This window comes from Aedes albopictus, chromosome 2 (genome assembly GCF_035046485.1).
Source record: "Aedes albopictus strain Foshan chromosome 2, AalbF5, whole genome shotgun sequence".
Lineage (NCBI taxonomy): Eukaryota > Metazoa > Arthropoda > Insecta > Diptera > Culicidae > Aedes > Aedes albopictus.
The window spans coordinates 38,550,312-38,565,531 of NC_085137.1; the positions used below are offsets into that span (position 1 = coordinate 38,550,312).

The 15,220-nt window shown below is 37.6% G+C and overlaps 2 protein-coding genes and 1 non-coding gene across 3 annotated transcripts in view; 1 reads left to right on the forward strand and 2 right to left on the reverse strand.

Annotated features, from left to right (window-relative positions):
* The window catches only part of LOC109421249 (centaurin-gamma-1A), a 560,936-nt gene that overhangs the window by 265,199 nt on the left and 280,517 nt on the right, over window positions 1-15,220 (reverse strand). The gene's annotated exons all lie outside the window — the stretch shown is intronic.
* Window positions 1,724-1,805, forward strand: Trnas-aga (transfer RNA serine (anticodon AGA)). The gene has a single exon. It is a non-coding gene; the product is annotated as a tRNA-Ser (tRNA).
* LOC115256245 (outer dynein arm-docking complex subunit 4-like) lies at window positions 8,466-10,880 on the reverse strand. The gene is made up of 3 exons (XM_029854508.2): window positions 9,582-10,880; window positions 9,204-9,525; window positions 8,466-9,143 (listed from the first exon to the last, which is right to left on the reverse strand). Exons 1-3 carry the CDS (start codon window positions 10,838-10,840, stop codon window positions 9,069-9,071), a joined length of 1,656 nt encoding a protein of 551 aa, XP_029710368.1. The 5' UTR covers window positions 10,841-10,880; the 3' UTR covers window positions 8,466-9,068.

The following is a 15,220-nucleotide window of genomic DNA, read 5'->3' on the forward strand; positions in this document are numbered from 1 at the left end:
AGTCATGCTGATCAGTTCAGCCGTTTGTGACTTTTGTTGCCTCAAAGCGACTTCAAACTCATTTTTATATAGATAGATTAGGACACATTTTTTTTACAATCAGAAATTCAAAAAAAGTGCAGGTATGAACAGTATAATAATTTTATTTATTCAATTTTATTATGTTTTGCATGAAGAGTGAGTTTTAAATCATAAAAAAATGACGAAAGATACTTCACAATATTAAATAATCGACCACACTGAACCAAATATTTTGGAATAATGTGAACTAAAATCAAACACTAAGCTTTGTTGGAGTTTCCTTACTTTAGATAATCAGATTTCTGTTGAGAAATTAAGTTAAACACAAATACAAAATATAATAAAATTCGCAAAGGTAAAAAATAAAAAAAATATTTTATTTTATTTTAGCATTTGTTAAACAATCAGAAAATGGAAGAAAAATTTGGAAGAGTTCATAGGAATGTATATTTCATGAATATGATAATGTATCTTTTAATTTTGTTTCACAAAAGTGTGTTTTTAAGTTTGGGTATCTGAATGATTTCATTGTGAAGTGAAAAAATGGAAATAGAAAAGGTTAAAAACTTGAATATTATGAACATAATGGAGAAAGATGCTTTACAATATAATATGACTGTTTAACAGATACTAAAATCAATTTTTGAACAATTATAGATAAAAATTCAGAAAAATAAAAAAAAATTAAAAAAAATATGATAGAGGCAATTATGTAACTAATCATTTTAAGTGAGAAAATATGAATGTTTTTTTTTTATTTTTTTAACAGGAAAACGACAAAATAAAATAAATTCCTGTAGTAAGACCAAAATGTTTGATTTTTTATTTTTATTTATTTCACAACAAAAATTTGACTTTTTGAAGTCTGAGTTTAAAAAATTAATTCATTGTGTGGTTTGAATTCAATGCGGAAATATAGGCTATTACGGTACATGCATAAATGAGTGGATTATGAATATTGAATATTGTATCATAGTATTTTTTATTGTGAATTCATTTTTTTTCATACGAACTTTAACATTTTTTCAATACTTTTCCACGACACAGCAAAACATTAAACCGAAGTCCTTGAAAATGCTGAAAACGATATAACCAACGAAAATGCTAACTATTTGCCATCCTCCTCATGTGGCGGCGCGGCGCGGTGCATTATGCAAGGCCACTCTTCGAATAGCATTTGGTCGGTCGGTCGGTCGGTGATGTGTGGTTTTTGTAGAGAGCTGATGCGCGAACGATGGTGTGTTTGCAGAAGGAGGGTAAAATCAGACTCCAATGCATCAGCAAACGTCGAGAAACGGGTTATGAGATTATGAAACAGTGATAACCATAGGCGTTTTATTGCGATTATTTTTAGGGATCAAGAGGATCTTGCGCCGCCGTCGCCGCCGTGCATTTAGATTAATCTGCGATGATATGGTTGCGCGATGAGGTACGGTTAAACCTTTTACGGGAAACGATTGGTAGTAAGGACGCTGACCTACAGGAGATAACTTCAAAACTGACAGGATCTGCTGAATTCGCGACGACAGATTTGATTCATTCACATCTGGTTGCATTAGCTGGTTTCACTATTATGCAACCCTTCGCGTCGTAGGAAACGAAACGGCCACAAGCCTAAGTGAAACAAATTCCTTTCACTTTGGCAATATGACGATCTGAAATGAACAAGATGATTTTATGCTGCGCACACGAAATTCAACAAGCAGTCGTGGCCGAGCGGTTAAGGCGTCTGACTAGAAATCAGATTCCCTCTGGGAGCGTAGGTTCGAATCCTACCGACTGCGACAAAATTTTGTTTCTCAGGAAAGAGGAATCCATTTTTTATTATTTTTTTTATTACTCTTTATTTGTAACCTAATTAATTATTACGTTCATCAATATAAAACTAGCTTTCTAAATTTTGGTTGAAAATATTAAACTAATAGGGTATTGGTTCCCTTATTAAGCATGTGGCTCCCATTTTCATCCTACGAAAAACAAAGGATTGAAGCGCTGTTTGTTTTGTTTCTTATTTTTGTATTTTTTGTTAGAAGTGAGCACCCACGAAAACAAAAAGAACGGAATCAATCGGTGCCGTAATCGCTTGTTTTCGAATAGGATGGAATTGGGAGCGTGAGATTACTGATGGAACACAAACCCTATAAACTAATATAAAACTAGGTGTATTGTTACATGCTATGTGTCATCCTAAATTTGAAAAAAAAATAAATAAACAGGTGAGCGATGAAATTGAATTTGCGAAAAAAAAAAAACATTTCTAAGTAAAACTTTCAAAAATATCGTAGATCTCAAATTTTGGAAATTATTGGAAATTTTGGAAATAATCAAAGAATGCCTGGTGATCGCGACGTTTAATCAGTTTACGCTGAGTTACAATTGAGTGATTTTTCTTAAAATAAGACATTTGCGATAACATGAAAAAAACTTGCCTAGAAAAGATAGATATCAAATTTCAAGTTATTAACACTTCCCAGTTAAAATTTGAAGAAAATCGGTACTCTAGTATTTGAGATTCAGTGCTCAAACGACGCTCAAATACGGGGGATAGACAAAATGATCAGGACATGTAAAATTTTTACTTTTCAAAAAATGGTCAACTAGCTGTAATTTTTCGAAAAGTGTATCAAAAATTCCCAAAATTTAACTGTAAGTTGGTCAACTAGTAGTCTGATAGTACTTGTTGAGGGTATTGTTGACAGAAGTGCAGCTGAAGCAACTCTTATAAAATTTTAATTCTTTTAGTCAATCTCTTAGTAAAAGATTATCGAAGATTTTTTGTGGTTCTCAGAAACTATAGTTTTCTAAGAAAATTCCTTTGACTTTTTTTTTTATTTTTTTTTCTGTTTTTGATTCATTTACTGACTGCTCATCAATTGTTCTGGTTGTTTCAGGAACTCCTTCAGGGTTTTTTTAGAAATGCCTCCAGCGATTCTATCCAGATTTTTTTCCGGAACTTTTTAGAGAGTACCCCATGAATTGAATCTATTCGGAAATTCGTTCACTTCTGGCGATTATTTGAATGTATTAAAGGATCTGTCAGGATTTTATACAGACAGAGCCTTTAGTAAAAAAAAATATCAAGAGGCATTATCGGAAAAACTTGAAATGAAAACATTGCTTCAATGATATCGTCGAGGATTTTCCTCTGAATTTTCCTAGTTCTTTTAAAGGTAATCAATAAAGCGTTTCATTTTAAAACGCATCTAACGATTTCTTCAGGAATATTGCGTGATTCTTCAGATATTTGCTCGAAGATTTTCACAGTTAGTGTTTCCTTACCTTTTTTTTGTAGATGTCACCAAGGTTTTTTTTCTTGGATTCTCACAGGTTTTCATCAACAAATATCTTCACAATTTATCCCCAAACTTACTTAGGAGTTTTATAACAATTATTGCAGGAGGTTTTAAAAGTTTTGCAATTTTTCTTGCCAAATAAACTTTATAGTAAACTTGCGCTTTACAATGGTCATTGGCATCAAAAGGCTGAATTTTCCCATACAATACTTTTTTGATATTTGATTATATATTGAATCCTTACACATATATGGATACCAAAAAGACCAAAAAGCACTAAAAAAGCAATACAAGGCATAGTTTTATGAATATTTACAATATCAGGCAATTCTAGAGCAGCTAGTATTAAAATATATAACTCTCGATATTCAAAAAATCATATCTCAAAAACTAAAATACATCTCTGATTTCTTGATGTTATGCCAAATTTCCTGAACTTTCTGAAAAAATTATAAAACCAGGGTATCTCTTTGGTCCCAAGATCATGAAAACGTGAAAGATGAAAAACTGATATATTTGCATTTTTTTGCACTAAAACTCAATTTGGCCCATTCAGCGTATTTTTTCCTGAGAACTAGAATTCAAAGGCTTTCAAAGAAAAAAAGTTTAAAATCGGTTGACTGGTTCAAAAGTTATGATTTTTTGAAAAATTTTAGTTTTAAAAAACATGATTTTTAGGACCACCTTATCTGAAAATTGGTCACCCTATTTACGAAATAAAAAAATACGGGTCTAATTATTTTCGAAGAACTACAAACCCACCAAGTTTCACGACAATCGGAGTTGCACTATATCGTTTTTCTATGGAATGGCTGATATGCTATTTCTGGCAAAAAATTGCCATTTTTGTGAACACAATCAAAAGCTATCTGCGTTTATTTCAAAATACCGTCAAGGCGCCATTCACCGTGGGGGCTCCATTCACCGTGTGTCTTCGAATATTTTTTCATTATTTCCATATTATGATTGAATGATATGACAATTTCCCTTCAATTTCACCAATACAACACTAATGTTTTGTTACTATGTCAAAACGCTCATTAGAAACAATTAAAAATATCATTTTGACACTAAAGTGTGTTTACATGAAGCGGGTTTCTGCTCGTTCACTGCATTCATAGTGAAAAAACGAAAACTGCGCTAACGTGATTTAAGCGATAAACTAAATGTAGTAACGTTTTTATTCCACCAAGAAGCAATTAAATTCACATATCAGGTATGTATTTTGCATTACCGAAGTAAGTTCAACAAGAAAGTACGATTACTCGTACTTTTTAATTGAAACAAAAAGGCACGGTGAATGGGTACCCTAAAAATCAATGGTCTCCAATCACCGTGCCCCATATTGTCCCATATATCTAGAAAAAATCGAAAATTTGAACATTCGTTTTTCTAATAAAATCTTGCAAGTTTTGAAATGAATTTAAACGAAGAAAATTCCCTTGGCTGGGTTGTTTTGATCATTTTTAAACAAAGTAGAATACAATTTCTCATACACGGTGAATGGTGACCTACCACGGAATTAGGCAACCCTACTACCCTTTACTAATTGTACTATATCACCAAATTTTGTGAAAAATTTTCTAATTCTGTGGATATTGCTTTTATTTTAACCTATAATTAAGGCAATTAAAAGCGGCACCAACAATGTTTATAACACTGGTATCAAATGACAGCCCTTATTTGCCCCGAATCGTCTTAGATCCACGGTGAATGGTGCCTTGACGGTAGTCTTAAATGAAAATAAAATCTCAAAGAAGTTACATCTGAAATTTTCCATGGCGTTTTTCTAAAATTTTCTTCTGCATATTGTGTGTAAATTCTGTTCATTTTTGGTACTTAGAAAGTAAGTCAACTTTTTTCAATAAGCTCCACATGAGAATTTCTCTGGAGTTTGGTCAAAATTTCTGTTATTTTTTTTTTAGAAATCCAGCTATATGCTATCTATATGGAAATACTTCTTTTATATAACTAGTTGTTTCCATTACTCATCCTATTAACAAATATTTATCTATCCAAGACAACTATGGAAATGGTAGGGATATCACGGTCTTCAATAACAACCGATAACCGTGCACTACCATTTCTTCCATTTCCTGATGCTGCTAGAAGTATTAACATTGCATCCCGAAGATCTTTAAATGCAGTTAGATAGAATCATGGTCAGGAAGAATACTTTGTTCGTCGAATAAAAAAAAAGAAAATGATCCATGAAAAATAGAAGAACGCATGTGTGTCATATGTAAAATGACCTGAGAATTCCTAAGCATTTTAATGGTTGGGTTCATTAATGTAATGAACGAGTGTCAGGGCTCAACTAACCCGTTTAGGTACTTCATTTCTCGACCAACCCTAGTATTGGGTCACTTCGTGTGTAACTTTTATTGCTTTGTTTTGAAAATTTCTTACTTGATTTCGACTGTCCATTAGTAGAAACTGTTATCATTTAATTTGAACAACATACCTGAAACGAGAATAGAATATAACAGACATATTATGATGGTTTCTTTCATAGTTTGTCTACAGTGAAAAAAAAGGTATGTAGAGTAGACTTGTTTACTTGACTGCAAAAGTTACACGATCTGAATTTGTTTCAATTAGAGATTCTATTCCTATAGCTTGTGAAATACAGGACTTGCGAGTACGGAGTTGTCGGCGAACTTCAGATTCGCATTTGATGGCGAAATATTCTTAAAAAAAAAACAGAATAACATCGAAATGTTACCACGGTGTCAAAATCTAACTTCTCTACGGTTGTCCAAACATTTTATGAGATACTAGCTGTCCCTGCTAACCTTGTAGCCCGGCTGTTATTGCTGATATTTCCCCGTTTAAGTGACTTTTCGGGTTTTCACAATCTACCGGCCTTATGGGTGGATTTCCTAAAGTTTTTCACCACATAAATTCGATGGACCCTTGGGCGAGTACAGCAGTAAAAGAACCGGGTAAATCCGTTGGCCCCTTTCCAATCCTATGCGTGACATACAATCACCATTCCAATTTTATTTATATAGATGTGTGTGAAAAAATGCTTACTAAATTTGCACAGTATAATAAAATGTAGCATGGAACGAGCTCATCTATTTATATGCGACCAGCCATAGCCCCGTCGATTGATGGGACCTAACTTTTAGTTTTGGGCAGATGGGCGCCCACTCGATTAGAATTCAATGATTCAATTAACCGCATAAATTCAATTATTTTCACTTAAGTAGTTGCAAAGATATCCCATTCGATAAAATGAGTCATAAGTTTTTCTATCTATGACGTTAGCCTTTTTTATGTAATACTTTTCTATAGTTGTTTTAGGAAATTCTTCTAATTGTTCTGGAGTTTCTTCGCGAACAATCCCCGGAATTGAATTGTGATTACCTCCAAACACTCTTCCACAGTATCCCTTTGCAGATTATCTAAGAATTTTCATTCGGTATTCTTCCAAGAATCTCTTCAAAAATTGCTCTAGCGATTGCTTCGGAATAGTTATTTATGTAACGAGTTGCAAAAAGTTGATTTTTTCAGCACGAGTCGTACATTTATCCAACGAGGCTTGCCGAGTTGGATAAATACGAAGAGTGCTGAAAAAATCGAGTTTTGCAACGAGTTCCATACAAAATTTTATGCAATGATTTTTTTCATAATGCAACCCATTTGAGTTGCATAATGCTCATAATGCAACTCAAATGAGTTGCATTATGAACATTATACAGCTATTTTTCATTATGCAACTCATTTCAGTTGCATAATGAACCAGTTCGGAAAAATTGGCCATTATGATACCAAAATGAGTTATATAAATTGTAAATTATGATACTGAATAGCATAAATGTCTTTTATAATCTGTCAGGAGTAAATCCAGGGGACCTATTAAAAAACGACTTATCGGGAATGAGCTTCAGACATTACTTCGGAGATACCTCCAGGGATTCCTTCCAAAATTCCTCTGAGGATTCTCTCGTAAAATACTTATAGAAATTCCTCAGAGAACCAACCTCACGAACTCTTCGGGAATTTTGGATGATTCTCTAGAGACAAGCTCAAAGATTTCTACAAGAATTTGGTTTGAATTTTCTACGGTTTTTGTAGATGTCATCTATAATTTCTCCAAATTTTACATTCATCCACGATTAGGTATCTTATTTTTTTTCTTATATTGAACTAGAAAATTTACCAGAATTATTTCAAGAAGATCTGGTTTTTTTCTTGTAAAACTATTTTTCCTGTGAATTCACCAGGGATCCCTCTAGTAATATATATTAGTCCTGTGTTACTTTCTATACGAATTCGTTCTAAAGAGTACCATTAGTTCTTCAAAAAATCCTCCTGGTTGTTTCACCTGACGATTTTACGGAAATTCTTCTGGAATTCGATGAGATGATGTATACAAGTTCTGCAGTGTGCAGCATAGTTGTCCCATGCTAATAGGGCTTCCCATAGTTTTGTTGATTTTTTTTTTTAATCTTACGAAAGTCTGTCAAAATTTCCTTGGGAAGCTCCAGGAGTTTTACCAGAAATCCATCTTTACGGTATATTCTATTCCTTTGGGAGTCCCAGCAGGTAGCAGGTCCATCCTGTTTATCGAGCATTTCTGATAAACCAGCCATACTTTATCTGAAGCAATGACCCGTTGGAGGCGCACTAAAGTAATATAGGTGATATTTTGATTATAAGAGTTAACATTCCTTCACTTCATACCATCAAACACTGTGATCTTGGCCAGGGTTTCCTTATAGAAAAGGTTATTGAACTAATATTCTTTCCCATTCTTGGTGCTGCGTTCTTCCACCCAGAAAATCTTTCTGTTGAATGCAGTCATGCTGTCATTGACCTCGGGCACAAAATATTACCGTATTACTCTGTTCATCGAAAAAAAAATCCTAATTAATTTGATTTGCGTCTAACATTACCCTTCTCTACAGGGAAACGATAATGATATGTCTGGTGCGCCGTGTTATGATCGTAGCAATTGAGTTCTAAACATAATAGTCCCGCTGCACACGCTGCGAAAGACAATTCCTAATCCAGCAGACTACTGTTGGTTGTATTCCGTCGTCCGTCCGCCGGATAATGACGCCGTATGTCGGACCCTTCCAGAAAACAAATAAGCGCGACTGCTCTCGCGCACCAGGAAACAAATGAAGCGGCCTGTGAGCTCACAGGGATATTGACACGTGCCCATCATCGGCATCGCGCGCTGCACCCTTATCATAATCGCCATCCCTGTGTTCCGCGAATGAACCGATATGCGTGAAGGACTCTCGTTCCTTTTTTGTATGAAATGTTCCCTCACAAAACCCATGTTCGTTGTTTTCCATATCGATGATGGGCTGTGAAAGGTGTGCTGTGCAGTGTCTAGGAAAAAAAATGCAGCACCACCAGTCAAACTACCAACGCAAGCCACAAGTGGTCCTTGAGAGTATTGTACCGGTACCGGTCGATTTCGGACTAACATCTGCCTCGTGGGTCCACACTAGTGCGTCCATGTCGCACTGTGTGTCCTGCTGTCGGTTATCGGAAAAGTGCAATTGCATTGTGTGGTGGAGTTCAACAGCTCGGTGCCGGCGGGATACAAGTGCATTCTAAAAGTACAGTTTTCAATTGCATTTAGAATCAGAGGTGCTTTCGTCTAATTGTGTTTGACGAGTGAGCATCGGGTTATCGGGTTAGAATGGAGAGTCTACTTGAGACCACACGGGGAGTTTATTGATTTCAATGCAGGGATTAACAAAGCGTTGGACGCAGTTCCGCCAATTGTTTCTACTCCAGTTGAGTACGCTTGATTTCGAGAGACGTCCGCTGTTCCATCTTTTGAGCCATAAGTTTAGAGTTGATCTAAGAAAAGTTTAATGTATTAGAAATGTTTGAAAGCATTAACGAAATGGTGCCACTCACAATCCGTGCGACCTGAACCACATGATCCAGTCGTTCGTCTTCCAGAGCCAACGCAGCCTCACCGGCCTCATCCAGCGAATCGGCCAACTTTTCCACACTGAGCTGGGCGCAATCGGCTCGAACGATGGCCAAAATTCCCAAAAACTTCCACAAGTTGCTTCCACTTTGGGTCGCTTCCTCTATGACCCGTCGTGCCATGATCCGAGTTTCGTCCAACTTGCTCGCTTCCAGATGGTGGCGGCACATTTCGTGATACAGGAAAGCCCGCTCGATTGCGTACCGTGAGTAGGGAATTCGTTTCTCCAGCACGGTCAGTTTGTTCCTGTGAAAGTGCGAAGTTTCAATGATTCTGTTGTTGGGATCTACGAAATAACTTACTTATAAGCAATGTAACCATAATCCGGAGCTGCCGGATCACGATAAGTAGACTTGTCACCGAAAATCGGTATGACGACGTCATCCTCATCCTTCGTCGGTTGCAGATTGAACAGAATCGCCAGGCGGTCCTTCAATCGCTCGTCCATCAGCGTCGGAGGTATCTGGTAACTCTCCGCGATAGCCAAGCCAACCAGGTTGCAAACTTCATTCACAAACTTGTATCGATCCGGGAAGACTCGTTCCGTTTTGGTCTGGTAGTAATACCACAGGACATCGTTCACATAGGCTAGCAGCTGGTCCAATTTGCCCTGATCACGCAGCTCATGCATACGATCCAGCTGGTTGTGCACGTCTCTGTATGTTTTGTACCGAATTTTAAACATATCGTCCAACAAATAGGCATCAGATTTCTCACTCGATCCAAATCGATTTCGACGATAAGTGTAGAACGGAGTTCTCGCTTGTAGACTACGCAAGCCTGCATCTACCCGATCGTAACAACGATCGATCGTATCCGACAAAACCTTCGAACTCTCTTTTGCTTCCGCGAGATTCACCACCTTTTCCCACTCTCCACCCTTCCTCAATGAACTCAAAAATTCCAAATCCTTCCAACCACTATTTAGATGTACCTGTCCCAGCATCCTCAAATTTTTCTCTTTCCTCTTGACTTCTCTAACGTGAGGCTCCCTCACGATCGTCTCCACTACACTTACCGCGTCGCACTCCTTCTTACCATCAAGATCCTCCGCCTTCACCTGCCCACCATCTCCCTCGATCATCCGCAACCGGCTCCTCTGCTGGTACAAGCAAGGCCCCGCGCGCTTCCCCAGAACATTCTCGTAATTCCGGAAAGCCAACCGCAGCTCCGCCTGCATATCCTTCAACCGGTGGCCCTCGAAATGCTTACTCCGGTTCGACGTCACCTTCACATGCTCCTCAAACTCGTCCAGCTCAAACACCGTCTGGCAGTCCTGCAGCGAACAGGGAAAATCTTCCCCACGGGGATCCAGTTCGTCCCTTTCCACGGCCAGCCCATCCCGGGTGCTCCCAAGGGCATCCCGCAGATCCGAATTGCGGAACTGGGCCACACTCTTGCGGTAGTGACAATCGACGGCATACGGATTGGCTTGGACGGCTTTGTCGAAGTTGCTGGTGGCCACCCGGTAGCGACCCTGTCGGGTGTAGTGTGTACCAAGCTCCCGGAAGATCACATGTTGGGATTCGGCTGGCCAGGACAGTTCCAGCTGGGAGGACATGATTCTAAGGGGTTTGGGGAAAACTTGTTTTGCGTTTCGAAAGCTGGGCTACTATGATTTGTTCAAAAAAGATGTAGAATTCTTTATTACGCCAACGAACCTAACCTCAAAATGACTCTCAGGTCATTTTGGCAGATGTGACATGAGCATGAAAAGGACGGGAACAAAATCGATAAAGTAGAATATATGATCCGTCTTTTTCGTGCATGTTTGTAGTCTGTCAAAATTACCTGAGAACTGACAAACATTTTGGAGGTTAGATTTAGTGGTGCAATAAAAAATAATATGCACGTGTTTTAAAATTTAGTAGATGATTTTTTTGTATTTTGTTTCCATTGAACAAAACTATCCAACTTTAAATATTTTTTTGAAAAGATATTCATTTAGTAACAATGTCAAAACAAGGATAAGGATGTTAGTAACGAAAAATAAAATAGAACCCTACAAATGCATTACAAAATACAATATAATAAACTGTTAACATACGACGTAAAACATAGATCGTGTCTTCTGTTACTCAATTGGAAATTTGATTGTTAAGTCAGATTAACAGCTTGTAAAATGTTTGTATCTGCAATTTCTAAATAAATACAAAACAATCGATGTTATTATTTCAATGCTCGATTCGTCACATTGCATTTTACCAACCTCAACAACATTATCAATTCCCATCGCTTCATTAGCGGATTGCTGCGGAAGAAAAACCAAAATAAACCATGTCAAAGCTTGACCACATGGCGGGTGCATCGAAACAAGTCATCGCCCAGTATACCTACATAGTACCCTCTCAGCTCGAGCCTGATCAGCAAGCAAACAAACCGTGATGGAGGGACTTGGACATGATTTATAATAGAGAAATTATTATTGACGGACGATGTTGATGGCATCATGCTGCGCTCTGGTGATGCAACCGAACCAAGCCTCTACCTACTCGAAACTAAGTCAAGCATCAACCCGGCGGTTTTGTACCTTTGGAAAGCTTCGAGGGCTACTGCTGCTGCTGGCTGCTGCTGACTGATGCATCGCGGGACACGTGTGGGTTCCTTCTGCATTTGGGAAATCACGTGTGTTCGATTACGTAGGTATTTTGGAAGGGAGACCGGGGTTGACCGGGTGCAATAGTTTGCGCTACACTGAGGAAAAGCCACACTTGGAAGTCAATTGATTTTTGTCATGTAGACTGACTTACCACACCGTTTCACGTTACAAAGAAGTATCCGTCTGCGATCCGAATAGGGTTTTTATCTGATTTCCGTCTACCGAAGCACCGATCAATATTGATTGAGTTTATTCTTGCATCTCGCCTAATGCCTCATGGTCAGTGTTGTATCAATTACAAACTTATAAATTAGCTTCCATATAAGGTACAGTATTGTAAAAGATCTACAATTTCGTTAAAAATAGTAAGATTGAATAATTGTCCCTCGAATTATGTTTTCGTCTAGTCCATGTCTATTTCGGGCACAACCAGAATTCAATTCCCGGCACATCTTCTACGTGACACTACGGTACACAGAATAGTAAAACATTAGGGGTACTCACTAAACAGATTAAATTTCTGCGTAAGCCATGATTTTCGGCTTATTTGAAATGTTTCATGATTTTGCGAATGAAATAATCAAAGATTGACTTGGTGATCGCGACGTTTAATCAGTTTAATCAGTTTACGATGTTAAGTGAATCCCCCTATTATTATTTGACCGCAGCTATGTGTTTATTCAAAAAAAATGATCAAATGATTTGTAATACGAATTAAATCATGTGTTCAAAGTACAAATGAGTAAGCAGAAAACTTTTAAAACTTTTAAATTGAAGCTTTAGAATAACGACTAAAATAATTCAATTAATAGTTTTGCCCGCCACAACATAATACACCATCACAGTGCAATGAAGAAATCTTTCCCTGTGATTGTGAAATACGATGTTTCGTAAGCAGACAATCCACGCACACATTTGCATGCATCCTCACTAGACGAAGACAACTTGCTTACATGTGACCGACAGGAAAACAGTGATTTATTTAGTTTATTGAACAGCTCTTGTTGCATTTTGCAGCAGTGAAATCTACTTTAAAGAGCCACAGAGCTTTTGTGGGGTGAGAACTGAAGGCTGGTTCAATAAGTGAATCTGGCGAAGTGAAAATTGAACGGTGATGAAGAACAACTCGGTCAGCTTTGGTACGGTTGCCTTCGTCGTACGCAAAACAAGAAACAAATTTCAGCTCGTAAGCAGCTTGAAATTGAAACGTGCTGTATGGGCTGGTTATTATTGATAGTCTGCATATTTTTGCTTCCAGTCGTTGGAAAAGGTAAGTTGTAATATCTTTATTGTGCCTTTTTCCCATCTGTTATGACGGGAATTAGCACATATGACGAAGTAAATATATACACTACTTGATTTTGATTTATCCAGTTTTGCGCGTATCAGACTAACTTATTTCGTTGGAAAAACCATATTCTCGTATTATCTGCCAAAGATTATTTCTTTTCAGTCTATCGTACGTTGCAATCAACAGATGGTGAGTCTGCAAGTTGAACTCTCGGAATTTATCCAAGATCATCCGCAGGATTAACATCTGATCCGTAGTTGATCTGTCCGCACGGAAACCAGCCTGTTATTCGCCGACGAAGGTTTCAAGGTTTCAAGTGGTTTCAGTCTGTTGAACAAAGTTGAACGGGAAGGCTTGAGACCACTTTTTCCTTTAGAAATGGAAGGGGGGGGGGGGGGGTGGAAGGGTTTCTCATAGAAACGAAACAGGAATGATTTGCAACAATTGCCAAATTTGAAATGGCAATACAATGTTTGCCGGGCCAAGTTAACTAAAGAAAATTGATCATAACGCACAATAAAGGGTTTCAAAACGTCAGTCGGTAGTTTTTCAAATATAAAGCTAGAAAAATAGTCCAATTGGAGAATAATACAAATATCTTTTGCTAACAAAGTCAAAACAGTATTATCCAGCGAAAGGAGCGAGGCTGAAGGAATTTCCGGAGAAACCAGAAGGAATTCCTGGCGGGGTACTAGAAAAATCCCCAGAGGAAATCCTTAAAAATGTTCTAATGGAAGTTTTGGTAGAAATCCAAAAGGAATTATCCGAAGAGTTCTCGGAGTTTTCGGGAGAATTCCTGGAGAAACTTCTGGAAAAATTCCTACAGGAACCTTTGGAAGAAAACTGACAGGAATTTCTGGAATGATTTACGGAAGAATTCTCAGATTAGCTAGAATCATCCAAGAAATTTCGATTCGATGAATTTTCCAAGAAACTTCTGGAAGACATCACGGAGATTTCCTGATGAAATTTCGAAAGGAATTCCTGTTGGTACATCTTAAGGAATTTCCATTGAAATACTCAGGTAATTTCTCGGTGAAACGTTTAGAGGAACTACAGTTGAAACTTTTAAAAGAATTTCCGCAGGAACTTCTAAAGGAATCCTCGGTGGAGCTTCGGCGGAAGCTTCTAGAAAAATCACCAGTGGATCTTCTTGGCGGAATGGCTAAAGGATTAACTGATGGAAATCTTAGAGTTTCCGATGGAAATTAAAAAAAAAAAACCAGTGGAGTTAAAAAAAATCTAGTGAACTTCTCTAGGAACTCCTTCAAGTTCCAACAAAACTTTTTGTGAATTCCCGCAGGTTCTTCTGGAAGGATCGCCAGCGGAGATTCACTGAGGAACTGCTGGAAGAATTTTTGATTAATAACCTAGAGGAATCTCTGCTGGAGATATTCCCGATGGATATCATAAAGGAATTCCGGTGAAACTCTCTAAAGCATTTCCAATGAAACTCCCTGAAAAATACTTGATGGAACTGCTTGGAGCTACCGATGTAAATCCTGGGTGGATCCCCAGATGGAACTTCTTGAGTATTTAGGAACAATAATGGCAATTTTTAGCAGCAATCAGCAACAGTAATGGGAAATTTCAGCAAACCAAAACAAAACTCTTGCTGGCACCTTGGCTTTGCAAAAAGTTCATGGACAAACTTCCAGAAGAATTCCTAGATGAACCTTTGGAAAAAATCTGAGAGGAATTTCTGGAATAATTTCCGTAATAATTCTCGGAGTAATTCCTGGAACACATCTCGAAGGAGTAATTTTTATGAAGAAACTTCTGGAAAAATTCCCATGATGTACTCTTCGGAGAATTTTCGAAATAGATCACGGAGAAGATTCTGGTAGAATCTCTGGATATACTTCCAATTTCTGGAAAACTTACCGAAAAAACTTTTGGATAAAAATCCAGGAGAAACAGTTTGAAAGAAATACTAGTGAAGGAGCTTTTAGAAATATTTTCCAAGAAACTTCTAGGAGACATCACAACAATCAGGCGACTTTCCGCAGATACTTCTTGAGGAATTCCTGTTGGTACATCTTATGGAATTT